General features: G+C 46.5%; 2 protein-coding genes across 4 annotated transcripts in view; one reads left to right on the top strand and one right to left on the bottom strand.

Annotated features, from left to right (window-relative positions):
* The window catches only part of zic6 (zic family member 6), a 56,314-nt gene that overhangs the window by 26,707 nt on the left and 8,502 nt on the right, over nt 1–21,105 (top strand). Inside the window, exon 1 of one of the 3 annotated variants that reach the window (XM_037460196.2) lies at nt 20,049–20,086. The exons of the other annotated variants lie outside the window; for them this stretch is intronic. The gene's annotated coding sequence lies outside the window, so the exon portion shown is untranslated. Of the gene's footprint in view, nt 1–20,048; nt 20,087–21,105 lie in introns of those variants that run through there. 3 annotated transcript variants of the gene reach the window in all.
* On the bottom strand, nt 14,684–19,039 carry zic3 (zic family member 3 heterotaxy 1 (odd-paired homolog, Drosophila)). Its single transcript, XM_037460198.2, has 3 exons — nt 17,746–19,039; nt 16,786–16,949; nt 14,684–16,326 (listed from the first exon to the last, which is right to left on the bottom strand). Exons 1-3 carry the CDS (start codon nt 18,734–18,736, stop codon nt 16,144–16,146), a joined length of 1,338 nt encoding a protein of 445 aa, XP_037316095.1. The 5' UTR covers nt 18,737–19,039; the 3' UTR covers nt 14,684–16,143.

Genomic DNA, 21,105 nt, shown 5'->3' with positions numbered 1-21,105 from the left:
CCACTTCGCTAAAGTCTGTCGCTCTGCACCGGCTGCGGTCGGCCCACGGACAGGCCCACGACAGGCTGGTGCAAGCTCGTCAGCTCCAACCCCCATACACTCGGTCAGCTCTGCACGTGTGTCCTTCAAGACGTGCACAGTGGATCTAGATGGGGTCTGTGTACCATTACTGCTGGATACTGGAGCGGCGTTATCTCTTCTCAACTGGTCCACAGTCAAGCGCTTCCTGCCCCACATCGCGCTGCAGGCGCCTTCGGCTGTTCTCCATGGATATGGTCATTCAAAGATCGACTTAGTGGCCTCCCTCAGCTGTTCGGTGCGCCATGGCAACAAATCCATGGCTACCTTCACCTTTCAAGTGGCGCGGCATGGAGCTAACCTCATGGGGCTGGACCTCATCACCAGCTTGGGTTTCACGTTCATGGACAGCTGTGGAGCAACGATTCTCCACGTCAGCTCATCATGGGAACAGCAATGGCCAGCACTCTTTTCGGGCCTAGGCTGCATCTCAACTTTCACACATCAACCTCTCCTTCACAAGGACGTCCACCCGGTCATACAACCTCTCCGCCGCATTCCCCTGGCACTACGTGATGACGTTACAGCAGAGCTGACAAAGCTGTTGGAAATCGGCATCATTGAACCAGTCAACGCCTCGCCCTGGATCTCTAATTTGGTCATCGCGAAGAAGAAGTCAGGTGGTTTGCGGGTGTGTGTGGACCTGAGGGCGGTGAACAAGGCTGTGGTGCCCGACAAATACCCGCTGCCCACGGCAGAGGAACTGACTTCTCAGTTTTACGGCTCCAAGGTCTTTTCCAAGCTCGACCTCCGCCAAGGTTACCTGCAGGTACCTCTGCACCCAGAAAGCCGTAACCTCACTGCTTTTGTCACACACGCAGGCGTCTTCCGCTACACCAGGGTACCGTTTGGTCTATGCTCCGCCCCTAGCTGCTTCCAGAAAATAATGTCCACCATCTTCGCGGGCATACCAGGGGTGGTGATATTCCTGGACGACATAGTGGTGCACGGATCAACGCCGGCCATCCACGACCAACGGCTCACACGGGTGCTTGACACACTGGCCTCCCATGCCCTCACACTGAATGGGGAGAAATGTATTTTCTCTGCGTCCGAGGTGGAGTTTGTGGGGTTTCGTCTGACCCCGGAAGGCCTCAGTCCACTTCATTCTAACGTGGAGGCTATTCAACGGCTCCCCATGCCCTCCAGCCCAGCCCAAATTGCCTCCTTTCTGGGTATGACCGCCTATTACTTGCGTTTTCTTCCCCAGTATTCCTCCACCACTGCCCCTCTCAGGCTGCTCCTCAAAAAAGACGCCCAATGGGCATGGACCCCTGCCTGCGAAGATGCGGTCGTGCAGCTGAAGGCCCAGCTCATCGCGCCACCAGTACTCGCCCACTTCGACCCACTCAGCCCAACGCTTCTCACCTGTGATGCCTCCAACTACGCAGTGGGGGCTGTGCTGTCTCAGCTCCACAACGGCACAGAGCGACCTATTGCTTTTGCCTCCCGAGCCCTTAATACAGCTGAACAGAAGTACTCCGTAGGGGAGAGGGAGGCCCTGGCCTGTGTCTGGGCGTGTGAGCGGTGGCATATGTATGTGTACGGCCGTTCATTCACATTACGCACAGACCACCAAGCGCTTACAGCGCTGCTCGCCACATCTGGTTCCGGGCACAGGCCTCTGCGCATCCACCGGTGGTATGAGAGACTTCACCAGTACAACTTCACTCTGCAGTTCACACCGGGACGAGAGAATGTGGTGGCGGACTTACTGTCACGCTCCACGCCACCGTTAGCTGGGGACCCAACTCCAGACTACACCGACCTGGACCTCATTCAGCTCCTCCACTCCCCCCTTGAGGCAATAGTGTCCCTTCAGGAACTGCAACAGGCCTCCGAACAGGACCCAGTGCTCTCACAGCTCCGCACATTCATCCACTCTGGGTGGCCTCCAGCCTCTGGCCTACCAGACAGTCTGGTGCCTTTCCACCGGTTTAAAGATGAACTTTTTTGCTGGAACGGCCATTGCGTTGCAAGGGGCCATCGCACAGTCATACCCCCCGCCTTACAGGCACGTGTCCTGTCCATGGCTCATGAAGGTCACCTGGGCATTGTCAAGGTCAAGCAGCGCTGCCGGGAAGCGGTCTGGTGGCCAGGAATAGATGGAGATGTGGAGGCTATGGTGAGAGACTGCACAGCCTGCCTGGTGAGTGGAAAGACTGGCCCCTCTCCAGCTCCTCCCCTTCAGCCACTGCAGTGGCCAGCTGGGCCTTGGGAGCACATCCAAATGGACATTTGTGGTGAGCTCCGTGGCGTCCCGCATCACCAACGATTCCTCATCGTGGCCTACGACCTGCACTCTAAGTGGCCCGAGGCAGTCTCTACAGGGTCGGTCACCACACAGGCGGTCATCGACTTTCTGGAGGCGCTTTTTGCTCGTTGGGGCATGCCCACGACGATCACCACAGATAATGGGCCGCAATTCATCTCTGGGGAGTTCACAACTTTTCTGAGTGAGCGGGGAATCAGACACATACGCACAGCCTTCTATAACCCTCAAGCGAATGGGGGTGTGGAACGCATGAACCAGACGCTGAAAAATGGTCTCAGAGCCCACTTGGCAGAGGGGTTTCAATTCTCAGCAGCACTCAGGCGGACCCTGCTGCACTACCGAGCTGCTCAACACACCACAACAGACCGCTCACCAGCCCTTCTGATGTTGGGGCGCGAGCTGTCACTACCCCTGGACCGCCTGCGTGTTCCCGCTCACCTGACGTCACAGGGGGCCCAGCGAGAAACAACAGATCAGCTACGCGACCGAGTCGCAGCACGACAGCAGGCAACTAAACAGCGCTTTGACCGGTCCCACAGGGCCAAACACCCAGCTTGCACCGTTCTAGACTGGGTCAGGGTCCGGAGGCCCACACGGGGCCATAAGCTCTTATCGTTCTGGTCAGCGCCTCTTCAGGTGACTGAGCAACTGGGACCTGCCACCTTTCGCCTGTCCGATGGAACGCGGTGGCATGCACGCCGCCTGCGCAAAGTGGGCCCACCTACCGCGGAGGACCTGGAGGCCAGCCGAGACCCTGATCCGGACTCTGGAGGCTCAGTAAATCCTGCAGCACGACCAGTCCGCGCCCGCACCAAACCGAGCTACCTCAGGGACTATGTTACAGATTAGAGGTCAGCCATACGCTGACCATGGCATTATATTTTGCAAGTTTCAAACACGTTCCAGTTATTTCAGTCCAAGGTTCTGAGGCACTTTAAGTCGAAAATAGTCCCGTAATGATAGGTTCGGGCTGGACTGAAGTCATTAACAAGGTATTCTGAACGATACCTAATATGGATTCCTCATTCATGTAATGTGTTATTTGTTTTACATTTCGCTCAGGGATGCAAGTTAGATCTCTCCTGGAGAGGGGGGAAAATGTTATGTCTCCACGACAGCGTTTTACAGCATGCCGTACGTGGATATCATGCCTTTACGTTTGTTATGACGATGACGTGTTTCCGGTTGGCGCGAAGTCAAGATGAGTTGAAGTAAACAACTGAAACGTTACGGTCTCCCGATTCCTGTGTTGTTTTTTCACACATAACATGGGTGTTGCCATGGCTTTTAAGGGCATGGGCATGTTTGGATGGCACAGCCCACCCCCTGCCCCTCTGCCTCTGTTCACGTGTCACTCACTGTCTTCCAGCCTGTAATTTTCCATACTGTAACCGCCCGGGCCCATTGCCACCCAGGGAACTTTTAAAATAAATAAAGAATTCATTAAATAATTAGTATCTCCACAACAATCTCTTTTGTTCTGTCAATCTCAAAAGTCACCCTGAGAGATGGAGAGAGAGAAAGGGGGAGAGAGGAAGAGACAGAAATGAGTGGAAAAATCAATTAAAAAAAAATTAAAAGCATTGAATTATTTGTAATGCGTTTTTAGTTACCCGCCATTGATTACATCTAATAGGACCTCTTTTTCCTGAAGAAAAAATAGTGTGTACTTGCATGAATGTTTGTGTGTGTGTGTGTGTGTGTGCGTGCGCGCCAGCTTGTGTTTTTGTGACATTTTCTAATGGTTAGGTGCCTCATAGATGATAACCACTTGGAGACAGACAGACAGACAGACAGATATGAAAGGCTGTCACTCTGAGCAGAGACAGCTATAATGGCCCCATGGGTGGCTCTGTGTGCGACTGTGTGTGTGTGTGTGTGTGTGTTAACGTGTGTGTGTTAACGTGTGTGTCTTTTTGTGAAAGGGGGATGATAGGGGCCCGTACTTGGGGCCTGGCTATGCTTCCTAATCAAAACCCATCCGCTTGCCGGGTGCCTGTGCATCAGTGTGCTCGCTGCATGGTGTTTACATGGAGGGAGACAGATTAGAACCCCCTCTTTGTCTCCTCAGAGATTTGACATTAACCCCCCCCTCCCCCCGTTGTCTATATGAGGTTAGCAGCCTGGAACATAGTTATGAACCGCCTACGGTGAGTAATATAGAATAGAATAATGTAACTTCACTAAGGCTCGGTTAAAGTGGGTCATGATATGAGACAACTTACAAAACGTTGAATCCTCTGTGCACATACTGCTTAAACTGTTCATCGCGGTGTCAAAAGGAAAAGTCACCGTATGAAGAAACTGAGTCAAACAGATAAGACGGGAAACACAAGCTGTAACGCAAAAGGTTGGTTTGAGAATTGGATGAATTAGTTCGTTTCAAACACTGTCAATCAGTCAGCAGCTGAAAACGTCCCACCATTGTGTGTGCAATTGGGATGTAGTTTGTTCTGAGCGAAAGACCGTATTTGTTTTTCCTAGCCTCCAAATAAACAGATGTGTTCGTGCGTGTGTGTGTGTTTGAATAGAAATGCACATGTATTTGTGTAATTGGTTTGACATCTGAGAGGCAGAGATGTCCAAACTGCACCGGCTACACGTGAGGATTTATCTCCAAACATCAGCCTGAAAAAAGGCCAAAGAAATACAGTCATGTAATACGGTAATGTCTGGACCACAAATTGTATTCCTCTGCATCCTTTAGAGATGTTTGCGCGATTAAACATCACTTTATGGTGTATTTTCCCCCAAAAAATGTGTTGAGTTTTGGAATGTTGCCCTTCAACCCTTTGTGGGCCTCGAGAAGCACTTGTCGCTCCTGTCCTTGTGTTTTGTGCAAGTCTCTACGTTGTGTTGATATTTCAGTTTTATTCTTTCTGAAATTAATGGGGAATTAATGATTCTGTTATTCCCCTGCTGTGCGAGGAAGGGAGGGGGGGGGGGGGGGGCAAGGAAGGGAGGTGGGGGGGGGGGGGGGGGGTTTAATCGGCCAACCTCTAGAAACTGATTGGAGCAGAAGGAATACGCCCAGACCCCTTCTGCCAGACCTCACAATGGAGGCGCTGATTTTTTGCGGCCGTGGGGGCCAGCTGGAATTAGAAGTGGATTAATAATTTTAAACAAGGCTAAACCGCTTGGACTGTCTGTCTGTCTGCGCTTTCCAATGCTTAGCCAAGGGTCCGTCTGCTCCCGAGGCACATCAAAACAATCTAAAAAACACTGGCTTCCTATAATGGAGAGGGTTTGGTTGAGTTTATGGGCTCGAGAGCGCATGAAAACGTGCACATTTGAACAGATTTCATGAGTGCGAACCAGTCAGGATAATCAGCAACATTTGTTACATCTCCAGAGTATTATGAGTGCATGTTATCCAATGGTTGATCAACCTCATATTAACTTTACTCCGTTTTTCTTCAAGTATTAAGTCAACCCTGGATTGATTAGTTTAGTTTGCGGTGAAATATGTGATGCACCCTAACTCCGATCCACCCGCTCGCTGCGTTTCCGGCCCCATCGACGCCTGGACGCCAGGAGTTTGCTCCAGTGGCTGGAAAGCTAAGACCACCAGTACGGTGACCCCAGTCAGAGGAAAGATTAGGTTTAGCACCGAGTAGGAGTGTTGAAAAAGGGGATTTGGGGGACTATTTGGAATGATCTAAAAGCAGACAAATTACCAACCGTAATTTCGGTATAGTAAAGCCTGGAAATCCGGCCCTACAGAACCATGTCTTAATAGTGTGTGTGTGTGTGTGTGTGTGTGTGTGTGTGTGTGTGTGTGTGTGTGTGTGTGTGTGTGTGTGTGTGTGTGTGTGTGTGTGTGTGTGTGTGTGTGTGTGTGTGTGTGTGTGTGTGTGTGTGTGTGTGTGGAATGAAGTGCTGGAACGCCCCTCGATAATAGTGGTTTTTACAACTGGTGCACCTTTTGACAAAGTAGAGTGAGAAAGATCCCATATGCAGATATCTATGTACACAGACTATTCTGAACAGGACACATGCACCTACAAGAAGCTAAAGCACAGATCAAGATGGGATCCAAAAACTGAGCATATAGCAAATCTATACTCCTCCCTCCTTCCGTCTTTTTTAATTCAGTCATTATAAAAATGTTCTTTGAGTGTAGCAGGGACATTAGCCCCCTTCTGAGCTATTATCCTGGCTGTCTGGTGTTGCAATTTCACACTTCACTTATTCCGACAAGCAGGAGACTGTGCATGCCCCAGATTTCACCTTATTTAGGTAATACGGAAAGAAGAATTCCCAACACAAGGTAAAGGGGGCCAGGGGCAGGCACACTGCTGTCAGAAAAAAAGTTTTCTCACCTATTTATTCTCATTGAAAAAAAAAAATGTTCACCTCATGATGTGAACACGGTCACTGAAGCTTGATCCACCGTCCCAATGTCGAAGCTTATGATAGGGTCTTTATTTTGTGGATTGCTAATGCATGAACCACGGCACGTAGTGAATGTAAGTGACATACAGCGCAGCTTCTACATTATTTATAACACGCAGGAAGGAAAACAAAGTGTCTGCGTGGTAACGTTTCTCACCATTAAACTGCACCCGGACCCACGCACAAGCTTGAGTTACAGCCCGTCGCTCTTTTCTTTTTATTCAGAGGAATCCTTTTTTTTTTTTTTACTAAATTACGTTTTCTTTATTTGGCTCTTTTATTCAGCAGAGAGGAAGAAGAAAAAAAAAGACCCGCATCGCGCTGAAACGATTCCCCAAAGAACAAAAAAAGGACTCTTGTTTCGTGCAGATTAAAGAGTTGATCGTGGCTTTGATTTTTTTTTTTTTTTTTTTTTTGCCGCGAGAAAGAGTTCGGCTGAATTTCGTTTCTGCCGAGGCGACATGGTTATTAATTACTTATTTAACAGTTTCTTTTAATTGAGGGGAGGGGGGGTGGGGGGTTCCCTCCCGGTTGCACCGGACGATGCGTAACGAGTTCCCCTCCACGGTCACTGGCACCGTTCTGATTGAACTCTGTTTCCTTGTGTTCAACGCGCAGAAGAAACCTTTTCAAGGACAAGACAATGGGGTCGGCAACAATTAAATGTGCGTGTGCACGTTTTCTTTTTCTTCTTCTGTGGCGGCAAGGTTAGAGAATTGAGGCCTTGAAGTTTTCTTTTTAACTTTAAATTCGCTACATCAAACCATTCAGTTAACAGGGAAAATAAATAAGTTGACGTTTGCAGGATTTTTACAAACACCTAATTACAAAAACAACAATGATATTAATACTACGTTATATAATCTTAGAACATCTTATTAGGGGGAAAAAAGGGACAAAAGTTTCTTTAAATGAATCCTAAAAGGAATCCGAGCATGAGGTTTAACTTGCCGTGGGACGCTTGGGCCAAACTGTGAAGAGAGGTTTTAGGTTTCCACCAATGCCCGCTGAGCTGCACTCCCTCCACCAGGAGAGAAATATGTCATCAGTCATCAAAGTAGAGATAGGGTGTCTCAGAGATGCAAATGAAAATATTTGGCTATGTTACATCTTAACAAACAGGAGATAAGTTACAACGTCTTACGGTCTCCTGGAGGGAAATGTGCAATATATTAAGGAGGGATCTGCCAATCAAACTTTGCATCGCCGAACTTTCTTTATATAAATTTTCCAAAACACTGCTTACACTGCTGTTTTTTACATTACACACTAAGAAAAATGCAATACTACATAACTTCATGACTACTTAAGAAAATCTCAAAATACCATCCGCACATTATTATTGCTTTTCTCGTGAGAAACTAAGTCCCTTCTCTTTTGTTACTGGAATTGAAACAGGAAAAGCAATTATTGGAAAGATTGTCCCGCAGGCATTGAAAAGCTATCAGCATGAGGGTCGGGATTGGCTTGGGGGGCACCTATAGCCCCGTGCATTATCCTGGCATGAGGTCGCTTTGGCAATCGCCTGGCAATTTCTACCAGCACCTGGCTTTCCAAGGTCCCCCCCCCCCCACCCACCCAGACCCCCACCCCCCCTCCCTCCACCAGGCCCTCCTACCTGTTTCCTCTTTTTTTTTTGCCCCGCTCTCTTAACCCTGCTGGCCTATAATTATCTGAGGATGGTGACCATCAATAGAAATGGAAAATAAAACCTCTTCAATATCCAGTGAGTACGGCACCAAGTTGAAGATGTGCCGTCAGAGAATTGATCCCCGTCACAAGGGAATTGATTGTTCTCAGAGAGCAAATATCTTACACTTCTCTGTTTAGTCTGGGTGAAGATGGAACTTCAAAAATACCCCATAAAACACTAAATAATAGTATGTCTAATGCTGTGAAAGTAGAAGCCGCTGGTAGACGGTTTGGGCCAAAAGGCTCAGTGGGAGAGCCGAGTCGAGATTAGTAGAAAAGTGGGAAGAAAATAACTGGTGCTATGTCTAACACTTTTTATTATGGCTGTTGAAAACCTGTATAACGCAGCTGTTGAATATAACTCTCCTTTAACAGCAGAACCCCCACCACCACTCCTCTACAAGCCCAGCTCCTTCCTGAGAGGCCCCCAAACACACCTTACACCCTCATCACTGAGAGAGGGCACAACTGGGATGTTGTTGTTGTTTTTGTTGTTGGCAGATTTAGGCTCCTGTTTTCTATTATGTGTCATGTCATTCCTCTCTCTACTCCTAGTCCTCCTAAAGGGGCCTGTGGCCATGTACCACAGATGTTAAACCCAACAGAAACATTCCTTAAAGCCTCCTGGCTTTGGTAATCCCTAAGAAAGGTACTGAAAAAGCACAATGGGACACTTTTGTTTCTGTGATTCTTTAGGTTAGGAGCACAGGGAACTTTGGAAATTGAACTGGAAACAAAAGACTGCAGACCATAGAGATTTTTTCAGTGTTTTTTTTAATAATTAAGTTCAAAGTGGCCCGGTAGTCACATAAAGTGCATCGGACATTGATTGCAAAAAAACATAGTTTTAGTATGTATCTTTTTTCACTTGTAAGTAAAGATGCATGGGCATCATTTTACTTTCACCATCCCTAAAATGTTCCTTTCTGAAGACCAAATGCTGTGCAAAAAGGGTGTCTGAAGAAATGTTTTTGCACAAGGCAGCTCTTGGAAAAGTTTATCATGCATGCGTGAATATTAGAATATTTAGTCTCACAGAAGGCGCCAATATAACACCATTAGTTAGTATGAATCATCACAGGTCTGTTCATCTTTTAGGAAATAATGACTACACTGTCCTTGGAGATTTTAGCTAACAGATCGATATGTTGAATCGTTATTACATTTAATGGAAATGTTATCAATAGTGAATGGAGAGAGTAACAAGCAACTTGAAAAAGTGAACATATAGGCATAAAAAAGACTAGTCTAAAATGATTAGTTGCAAATTCACATCACAAAGATCATGCTGGAACTGTAACTATGAATTCGATCCTTATTATGCAACCAGAGTTTGCCTTTTTTGCGTTGATTGGCATTTTTAGGCCACAAAAACGGAATTGTGGGTGAGACATGTTTGTATTTGTGAAGGAAAAAATTGCTATATCATTTCTTTACTGGTTGGTCATCCTTCCATCCACACACCTGTCTGTATCAGCCTCGTGCGCCGCCACCGTGCAACATGTGTATCTTGACATTAAAACACACACACGCGCGTCCCTCCCATTCCCACAAGGCGCATAAGAGCCAGTTTGGAGGAGCGGTGCAGCTCTCGGAGCTTTGCGCAGGCGCGAAAAGAAAGCTCCACGACAGGCGTTGAATGAAGTCCTTAAATAATGGAAAGACACTCTCCGATTCTTATTCATTGTCTCTAGAAAACGGGACATTAACGAGCTTTTGTCCCCCTTTATTTTCAAAGGATGATGAATATGTGAGCGCTGCTGTGCGACCCCCTCGGGGGGAGAACCCGTCCTGTGAGGTGGAGGCTGTCCCGGGACGTGGGCGGCTCTCAGGTGAAAAGCTTGCCCAACTGCTGAATCACGCCATTCAAGCAATCTGAAACAAAAGAGACCTTTTTTTTGGGGGGGGGGGGGGGGGGGTGTCGACTTTGCCAAATAGACCGTTGCGCGCTTGAGCCATGGTTGCTTAGTTGAGGCTACTCGTTGTTTCAACAATTTCCAGCTCATCACGTTGCCCCCCGACTCCAATCACCTGCAGTTTAGTCATCCCTATCTTCTCTCCTCACTGTAACTTCTTGTTATTGCGCCGTTTTCGGTTCTTTTTGGGGGGGAGGGGGGGCAGAGCGACGGCCCATTAAAAAGATGTCATTTAATCATTTACCCGTTTACCTCCTCCTGAAAAGTGTTGCAATTCTATCTGTCAAAAGACAAACGCAAAGCCCAGTTGTCGAACATCTGCTTTGCTGAGCGCGCTCTCACTCCGGGGACCTATTAGCGTTGATTCCTCTGCCTGCTCCGATAAGGAATTCATCAAGTTTCTGACACCCCGCCAGATGTTGGGGGAATTAAAGGCGTCTCCTGTTGGACATCCCAATAGTTTGTCTTTCAGCTCGTAGAGCACAATAGAACCGTCACGTGAGAGTGTGTTGTTTACGGGAGTTAATGGGCCTTTTATTTGTTGTGCTCATTTCACCACGAGCAATGCATTCGGCAGCTTTAATCTACTGGACAATGTTGTATCAGGGTGACCTTAACACTCGAGGAGCTGAACCGACTCGCTGTCCGGACTGCACATTAATTTGCCTGACAAAAACTTCAAGTAAATTAATCTTTGACAATTGTCCGACAAACAGCCCCCCCCCCCATTTCCTCGACAGCAGAGGGGCCCGCAGGCCACAGTTAACAGTGTACCGGGGTGCGTGAATGTCTCCGAGGAACCAATAGAAGAATAATTAAACTCAAAGACAAAGCCATTGTGTTAATCAGCCTGCATCACAAAAGCCGTGAAACGCGTTGAGAAATAAAGATTCACCGTGGATTAAGGTACTTTGTCAATGCATATTCAACACCCAGCTGGAGGTGAAATAAGCATCGATAATTGGCATCAACTTCCGCACAAATGGAAGCCCTCGTTTAAGTAATTATCATATGTGTGCTAGCTCTTTGGCAATTACTTGCTTATCAATACATATTTATCCCTTGTGATGTTACAAATCCATCTAAATTCGAGTTGTCATGGTGCGTTCATTGACTAAACGCTGAGGCTTAATGTCTTGATGTGCCATAAACATCCAAAGTAAATTACGTTCACTCGTTCCGTTCACACTCATTCTCAGATGACTGATTAGTGATTCGTTGTTGGCAGCATCCTGTCTTATTCGGAGCAGCGAGGAAATCCGAACATCCCATGGTTATGCGTAACGGGGGCCATCACATGATCACAGTGTGTGCAGCCCGTAGTGCCCTTGAGCAAGACTCTCCCTTCGCTGTAATTACTGTAATACTGCACACAAAACCTAAGGTGCTGCTGTAACTTATTTGCACTTGAGTACTGTGTGTGTGTGTGTGTGTGTGTGTGTGTGTGTGTGTGTGTGTGTGTGTGTGCGCGCGCGCGCGCGCGTTCCTTGGCCTCCCGTCTTATTTTAAAGAGAGGTATTAGCCGCTGGGGTTTATTAAGATCACGATCTCCGTTGCGTGACAACAGGCGTCGGGTGCCTGCTCGTGGCGGGTCATCCTCTTAGAGCGCGCTCTCCCGCTTAGCCAGCAAGTACTCTACGACCGAGAAGGCGGGGGGGAAGCAGGAAAGGGATTTGACCCATCGGTCCCATATCAAACTTGAGCGACGGGCGCGCGACTCAGTCATGTTTCCTGCAGAATACAACCCCCCCCCCCCCCCCCCAACAACAAAAACCTGTCTCTACTCCCTTCCTCCTCCCTCCTCCTGCAAGTAGACCCATACAGGCGGAAAGAGATTATGGGCTGCCATCCTCCGGGGTCCGCACATCGCAGCCGCGCATCGGCAATCCATGAGATAACATGACACGAATGAGCGCCAACGTTATTCACAGCCAGTTTCAGTCTGCTCCAAAGGGGCATACAGCTGCCAGTCTTTACACAACTGCATTCACGTGATCGTCCCTGCTTTCTAATCCATTGAGAATCCACCAGAACGAAGCCTTTCATGTTTTTCTCTCTCTCTGTGTATCTCTCTCTCTCTCTCTCTGTGTATCTCTCTCTCTCTCTCTCTCTCTCTCTCTCTCTCTCTCTCTCTCTCTCTCTCTCTCCTGGTTTGAATCGCCTTCTCTAGTTTCTTATATCTGGAAACGATGACTCGTTTTGGGCGTCAGCATAAAGCAAGAGCGTGGTGGGAAATAACACGGGCTCTTCCCGGTGGAGAGTAACCTACCAATCAGTACAACAACGGTGTATTTGTGGAACGGATGCACTCGTTTACATTTTGAATAACGGCGGATCGTATCTGGAGTGTGCTCCCGGCAAAGAGAATCGCAAAAGGAACATGCATAATTCTAAAATTGTAATGTATTTCTGGTCGTATTTGGCTTTTGCCCTCGTGGTGCTCTACTGCAGGTCGGTTTAGCGCATGTCAGATGCGCGCGGCACGGTGCATCCTCCATGTGAGCCCGCCGTGTTTCAGAGGAAGCCGGGTCTCGGTTATTTGACGTCACGGTGTCTGAGAGGGAGGGTGAGGTGAGGGCAGGGGAGAGGGAGAGGGGGAGGGAGAAGGGGGGGGGGGCTGTGCGACTAGACGAACCGGGCGAGGAGGCTGGTTGGAAGGGAAGAGAAGGGGTGGGGATGGGGGGGGGGTGTAGCGGAAGGGGGTTGAAATAAATGAAATCAAACGGAATGCAAAAAGTTGCGCGTGCGCGAAAGCCACAAACAGAATTTGAATCAATATTCCCAAATCTGAAGGATATTGGGGGTGTGTATGTTGGTTCGAGGCAGCTTGTGGGGGTTGGTTGAAAATCCCTAAAGCGTTCTCTAGACAGCAGTCTTTCAAATTACACACTGTTTTTTTTCTCTCCCTGTATTCAAGTGGGTATGGCCTTAGACAATTTAGAATACATGACGGCGTGTAATATTAGTGATCCAGAGACTACCCGTGTTGTGATTCAAATGGTGCTTTCTGCGCCGTTTAAATGCTTATTATGGCGTCCATTGATGTGCGGTAGCTCCTTTGGTTGTTTTTATGAAGCGGTTCCTTGTTAATCGGGTAGTGGGAGAGATGAGGCAGCGCCACTTTTGGCAACCAGTCCCACTCCACTTTCACGGTCACACAGTGTCCTCGGTTGCCCGTCTTCCAGTCTGCACGTTGGGGGTATTATTTGACAGCGCTCATTTAATGCAATGTGTTTTTTTTTTAAAGAAATCCTTTGCACATGAAACTTTTGCTGACATAGACTGATGACCCACATCCCCCATCTAAACCTCCCTCCGCCAAGACGTGGTTACCCAACTTGCTCCCCCCGCCCCCCAATATTCCCATTCACACACACACACACACACACACGATACTAAGATGGCGTCGTGATCAGTGTCAAGTTCAAGTGACTCTTACTAGTCGTACAAACAGCATGATATGGGTAAAGATGCAGGAAGCACAACAACAAGGTGGTAATAATAATCAACGTGGCAGTCTCAGAGTCGCTTTTCATGATGTTTTTTTTTTTAATTTCAGTCAAAATTTCCGTTCACATTTCTCATAAATAGTTGGTAAAACAAATCAACCAACATACAGTAGCCTAAAAAGTACAAGGAACCTTTGCCTGTGGTAGCTAAATATGCTAACGCGTAGGCCTGCTGTTGTAACATGGTTTGCCTCAATGTGGCACAGTGACACAGTTCATCAGTAAAACATTTTGCTCTTCAGGAATAACTTGTAGTGTGACCCATTTCTCTCAGAAAGTGTTACAACATCACATTCTAGCTGTGTTTATACATTGGGTATTTTTCGCTGACCTCTGGACATGGGGCAGAAAGGGGGTGGGAATAAGAAAAAGTACTTCATTTAAATTAAGGTATAGAAAATAGCATATAAAACATATATTCCTTAAATTATTTAAATAAACTTATTTCATATATCACTGTCACGAGGTACCATTTTTTTACATTTTATTTTAAAAGTAGTGCTGGTGGTCTGAAATTGTTCTCGTGGGAGTACAATATACTTTGTGTATGCATAATATTTAATTCTTGAGAATAGGTTACAATGCAATGCTGTAACTCTTTATGCCACTCAACGTATTCTTCCCCCCCCCCTCCCACCCCCTAAACCCACATAGAGCTAGAATTCCATACACTAAATTTTGTTAAACACAAAAAATGTCATCTTGACAAGTTATTCACACAAAACAAGCAAATGTGTAATCAAACTGCTCTATATGCAACACCACAACAAATAACACGCTTAGTTTCACAGAAGAATTACATTTAAAACAATGCAAGCTGACAGACAAAAAACTTTTTTTTATTTTTGAAGATACTGTGTTGTGACAGTTCCATTGTTGCCGATGCACACATTTAAACATACTTGCACAAAGACGTTGCTGGAACTATAAAGAGTGCCATATTGGCGCATATATTTGGGTGCTTGACCCGAATTTGAAATACTCCAAATGCTGTCACCTTGATTTGGAAATCATGAACTTCACACACTCGTCTAAGACCTGTATAGGAGTGCAATAGGCTGATGGGTTTATTCTTTTTTTCAGTACTGAGTTTATGCTACGAATTGACATCTATTTCTGATTCTATGAACGTAAAATACACAAAGGTTTAAAATTGAACCAAAAATAAAGATATCAAAAGAACCGTTTTATAACTTCTCAGCTCAACTGAACTCAGTTCTACAAAGTCAATGATTTACATGTCAATGGTCTCATAAAGAAAATAAAAGTGAGGGAAATATCTGCATTATATATAGACAAATCCATAATATTCATATAGATGATTTCTTCGATCCAAATAAGACACATATAGGCCTATTGGTTTAAAAGAAAAAAAAACAGGATACAATCGCGATGTTGGAGCTTTAGAGTTTATCATTTGTTCAATGTTAAGCTGGTTATGACCAAAACTGTACAGTTCTTGTTAGAAAACATTTCCATAAATATCATTTAAGTTTCAGAACTTATACCCATAATTAAATTACAAATTGATAAATATGGCATCATGGATATGTATTTACAACGGTATTAACAAAAGGCAACGTTATATTCAACGGTAACAATCGTAACCTAATACCACATTTCTCCACCTGAAAACGGACGTTGACAATAGATTCGACCCCATCAAACAAGGAAATACATTCACGAGTATAATATTTATAAGATTTTTTTTCTGTGTTCAAGTTCATGACAAAGACTTTGGCACGTTTCTTAAGACTGTTTGAAGTTCCAACAATCAATTGAAGAGGCGACAATAGTGCGTCACCTTCATATAAAACAGCGTGAAATAATCTTCCTTTTTATTCTTTTTTTTTAAATAAAAATTTGAGAAAATACATAAAATGAAAAATAAAACATTTTTTTTCTGTAAACTAAAAGATAAAAAAACATTTATTTATACTGAGAAAGTATAAGGTTTTATTTATGGTTTTCTTTCGATTCCCTCAAAACTGCGGAAAAAAAGTCAAATTTTGTGATCCTGAGAACGCAGGATGCCTGCTCGATGCTGGCTTTTGCTTACATCTCCTTGTTGTTGTTGTTGTTGTCCCAATCCCATTTGTGTGTGTCTGACAGCGTGTGTGTGTGTGTGTGTGGGGGGGGAGTGTAAGCGTGTATGTGTGTTAATGAGGGTATGCGAAGAGGACAGGAATAGTGTTTTTTTTTTATTTTATTTTTTATTTGATCCTCGTTAATCTTCAACCCTGTGGTCCACATTGAGAGACGTTTTGTCCGTCTGACTTTAAACGTACCATTCATTAAAGTTGGGTGCCAGTCCTTCGCTGTGGCCGGACGAGTTTTGCACGGCTAACGGCGGTGTTTTTGTCGGATCTTCAGTGCTGGCGGACACCAGCACAGGCGGCGTGGACGACTCGTATCCAGAGCTGGCTGCTGGAGACGACTCAGATCCTTGAGACTCATGTACCTGCAGAAAAAAACAACAACCCCAAAAAAAGAGTGAAAAACCGAGAAAAGATAATGAATCATTCATATTCATTTATCCCCCGAATAGTGTATTTAAAGTGACTCGGACTTAAATGCGGATTAACTCTTAAACTTGAAATGTAGTTTCTTTCAAAGTATGCGATTGATGAATGTCGATGACGAGAGAACATTTAAACGTTTTCTTTCTCACAACAGGTTACTTTTAATAAGGCGGAAAAGGGCTTGAAGCGGTGTCAGACGTGAAATACTCACAACCCATACACTGAATAGTTTAATTTGAGTTCAACTTTAACTTTAACGTGCATCTTAAGCAGTTGTAACGAAAGTTCAGATAGTCACTTTGTTGCGGTGTGTGTGTGTGAGGGGTGTGGTGGTGGACTGCGTGTAGGTACGTGTGTGTGTGTTAATGTGTTCAAGGAGTAATGAAGACGTTAATTACCTTCATGTGTTTCCTGAGAGAGCTGGGGTGTGTGTATGACTTGTCGCACACTTTGCAGATGTATGGCTTGTCTGACGTGTGCACGTGCATGTGCTTTTTCCTGTCGCTGCTGTTGGCGAAGCGTCTGTCACAGCCGTCAAATTCACACTTAAACGGCTTCTCACCTGCGGGATTAAGAACACAGACACACAGGCGCACGGTGAATTAACTCAGTGGCACGCACAAACCAACTCCCATTGTAACACCACCGGTTAAAAAAATAAAAAAAAAATAAAAAAAAACCACAGCCCAGATATGTAAATCTTCCCCCGCCCGTTATACAACGAGAGTAACCTACATTTCTTTTTTTTTTAGGGGCGACATGGATACAGCTCCACTACTGCACTCTGCTCCGGCAGGCTTTATTTATTCAAGAGGCCTGCTCCTTCATGCTATACTCGCTGGCTCTGCTCTGCGCGTCTGCTCGTGTAGTAAACACTGAATCAACAGGGCATCTTCTGCACAAAGTGGCGGCTCAAAGAGGGCGAGAACTCGAAAAGCAGCCAGGAACGAATTGTTTAGGATTGTGCATGACGTCCAGAAAGCAGCACTCTTTAAGCAGCCCAATGCATGTGAAACACGTTACTTTACACTTCGAATCAAGCGAGGAGTGCATTTGTAATGTCGCACACGTCTTCCGAGCATAAACGCTCAAATAAATACTGTGGGTTGCGGAACGCTATTTTTATGCGTTATTCAGCCAACACTTACCTACAGCTCTATGTGGAATTGCATATATAACACTGAATAAACTACACTAAGAAACTACTTGAGAATTGTGCAGCATGGTTAAGTGGGCCTAAGTTCTCACATAAGAAATCAACATCAACCTCTTTTCTCTGAGCACTCTGAAACGTACACACACTTTATTTGCACAACAGCCTTCGCTAGTGAATGCAGTTTTACGCACGCGGTGCCTACCTGTATGTGTTCTTTTGTGGATTTTCAAATTCTCCGATCTGGCGAATATTTTCCCACATCCGGGGAACGGGCAGGGGAACGGTTTCTCGCCCGTGTGCACGCGGATGTGGTTGACGAGTTTGTACTTGGCCTTAAAAGATTTCCCTTCTCTCGGACAGTCCTCCCAAAAGCAGATGTGGTTGCTCTGCTCGGGCCCGCCGACGTGCTCCATGGACACATGGGTGACCATCTCGTGCATGGTGCTGAAAGTCCTGTCGCAAGTCTTCTTGGGTCTGTTCATCTGGTTCTCGTCGATCCATTTACAGGATAGTTCTTGTTTGATCGGTTGCCTCATGTACCGAAAGAAGGCCCCCGGACCGTGGTGCGTCGGCACATTCATCCCCATGTTCATGTTGATGGGGTGGCTGTAGTTGTGCAGCTGACTCCCGTAGTGGTCCGTCCGAGGGCTCGCGACCGGACGGTAGGGATCGGGTCTTCCGAAAATGTCCCCGCGCAAGCCGAGATGCATTTGGCTGTTAACTACGTGTCCGCCCGGTGGACCGTGGCTCACCCCCTGGTCGTGAAGCCCTGGGAACAACAGATGTCCGGGGTTATCGGAGATCCCGGGTGGCCCGTGGAGGCTCCCCGCCGAAGCTGCAAAGATCCCATGCTGGGCGCTCGGCGCTGTGGACTCCCCGACGCCCCGGTTCCGGAAGAGAAAGTCCCGCGTTGAATTGAACGCTCCCCCGCCATACGAGCCCACCTGCCCGCCGTGAGTGTGTCCCAGAGCAGCTGCATATCCAGTGGCTTGCGGGGTGAAAGCTGACGTCTGGCTGGACGCGATGTCGTGAGCGACGGGGCTGATTTTGAAAGCCGCGGAGTGGGAGGAATCGGAGAAGGGATTCAGTCCCAGACCCGGGTCTCGGTTCCCGATGTCGTGATGCCGCGGTGTCCCGAAACCCCCCACTCCTAGCGATGCAAACTGCGGACCGCTATCAAGAAGCATAGTCATGAAGCTTGAAGCAAACTTAGGAGACGGGAAGAAAACAGAAAATAAAATTAAAATCCAGTGTAGCGGAGCGCGCAAGCTGCAGGCACCGCGCCGAGATTTACAGCGCTTTGCGAAAGAAGACTCCTGAAATGAAAAAAAAAAACAAACGGAGCCAAAATGGGGAAAAATCCTATGCGTAAAGAGTTGGGAGGAAAAAAAAAACTCCCGTTGACTGCGATCCGTGAGAAAGAGGATCAAACTTCCCCCCCTTTCCAGGCGGATGATGTCCTTGGACTGATAAAGTCAATCACTCACTCCCAGAACATAAATGAACTCGGGAGGCAGTGCTACGGCAGCCAATCGGCGCGCGGCTCACCCTCAGACACGTGACTGCGATAGCGGGTGTTAATTGGCTAGATTTCTGGTGATTGGCACGGTCTGGTATTGAAGATGGCAGGTCGTCTCAATTGGTTTCATTTGATTGGCTCTTACAGGCACTATTTTGCAAGTATAAGGGAGCACTCTAGCGCAGATCCTGGGTGTGTTACTTGCACTGTTTATTGCTCGCAGTTAAATAAGTTTTCTGCAGCATTAAATACATTTGATGTTCCATATGAAGTTATTTTTCTCAAATGTAAATTACAAAGCGTTGAATATATGTCGAATCTTAACACCGGGACTAAAACAAGTTCTTTCTTTCTACCATTTCCATCTTTCTTTCTATATATTTAGTTTTAGTCTAGTTATAGTTTACTCTAGTTTGTATATCGTTGACTTGTGAGTCTTATTTTCTTTCATATGACCAGTTTGGTTCTTATTAACTGAGGAATTGAATGTACTTGGCACAGATCCAAACTGTGGCTTTATTGAAGCCGCTTGAAAGGGGAGGGGGGGGGTATTTTTTCTTCTTCTTCTTCTTCTCTCCCTCCCAAAAGCTCTATAGGGTGTAAGACGAAAGAATAAAAGACAGAAAGAAAGATGGCAGTAATTGTAATATCCTGAGTTTTTTTTTTTCTTTCTTTGGCTCAGACGAAATGTCGTGCCATTGAGCAAGTTGCACAGGGCGGCCGCTGACTCGCTGCAGGACACCTAAAATCTGATCAAGTTCAGAGACGCGCTGAGTGCTTCAAGCGGCGCTTTTTAACTCCAAGCCTTTCACGTCCTTTCCCCTTCAATCTGTCCCAGGAAGGAGTTCACATTCTTTATTTTAGGGGATCTGCACCAACCAAAAAAAAAAAAAAAAAATCCTCAAATCAGTCCCTCACTCTGCTTTCGCTCTCGCCACACTACTGCATTCACTCCAGAACATTCCCTCGAGAGAGAGAGAGAGAGAGAGAGAGAGAGAGAGAGAGAGAGTTTTAGATTGAAAAGGTGAGTGTTTCCACTTCGTCTCTTTCTGTGTCAGAAGTAACGGGCCTGCGTGTAACTCTGTATTCATCCGCCGGATGTTTCATTGGAGCTTTTTGTTTAAAGTGAAATTAGCCCGCAGGCTGCTGAGTCCTCTAACTCATGTGGTCATTGAATTGTTGCCAGGAACTACCTACCTGGGTTTGCTTTTTGGTTTAGGGCCGCCGTGCGCACGTGCGCAGCAACACTTGCGCTTTTTGTGCACGACGTCGACAACTTATCTCGAAGCAAAACGACGAATGGGATTCACTTCTTCTCCGTTTCCTCCGTAAAATACTCTCTTCCAGTCGCACTCCCTCTTCTCTCCCCCTCCCTCCGTTTGCCTCTCTCTCTCTCTCTCTCTCCCTCCCTCTGTCTCCCTCTCTCTCTTCCCCCCTCCCTCACCACGAAGGCATAGCCTCTCGGTGTACTCCCTCCCTTCGCTCTCACACACTCGTCTTCTCACACAGCATGCGTGTGCACGAACCCGCATGCTGTGTGAGCCCATGCGCGCACAAACACACACACGCACGCACGCACGCACGCACACACAGTTAAGTGAGTGCATTACGGCCTATGAGATTTATGGCGACCTTTGTAAACTTTCACAAGTGACGAGCAGCCTGTTAAGTTTCCATATTTTATTGGCTTGTTGAAACGCGAAGGCCCATGCGCCACTTGAGGTCATGTGCCGTGTATTTGCGGCCACATTTTCGCAAGCAACACGGTTTAGATGAGTCACAAATGTGTGTGAGTGTGTGTGTGTTTGATGGAAAAGCCGCGTCGGCAGCGAGCTCTTAACGGGAGCCGTCACCCACCAGGCCTAATGTAAAGCAACTGTTGCTTGAGAGTTTATATTCTTTTATTTAATACATACTACAAATTCGGGATGTTGGAGATTGTGCAAAAGCCTCCCCCCCTTTCTTTTCAGCATGCTTGAAAACACATCTAGAGAGTCACGGTTGAATCATTTATTGGCTCCGATTTCTTCAAATTAAAATATC

The sequence above is a fragment of the Pungitius pungitius genome, chromosome 2 (assembly GCF_949316345.1).
Source record: "Pungitius pungitius chromosome 2, fPunPun2.1, whole genome shotgun sequence".
Lineage (NCBI taxonomy): Eukaryota > Metazoa > Chordata > Actinopteri > Perciformes > Gasterosteidae > Pungitius > Pungitius pungitius.
The sequence above is the reverse complement of the archived record's forward strand: the minus strand, read 5'-3'. Positions and strand labels throughout refer to the sequence as shown.

Excerpts from the sequence above, each read along its gene's own strand:
- zic3 (XM_037460198.2), bottom strand. The coding sequence starts at position 18,736 with ATGACTATGCTTCTTGATAGCGGTCCGCAGTTTGCATCGCTAGGAGTG. Across the intron at positions 16,950-17,745 it reads CCACAAAAGAACACATACAG|GTGAGAAGCCGTTTAAGTGT; the intron begins GTAGGCACCGCG and ends TTAATCCCGCAG. Across the intron at positions 16,327-16,785 it reads CTCTCAGGAAACACATGAAG|GTACATGAGTCTCAAGGATC; the intron begins GTAATTAACGTC and ends TTTTTTCTGCAG.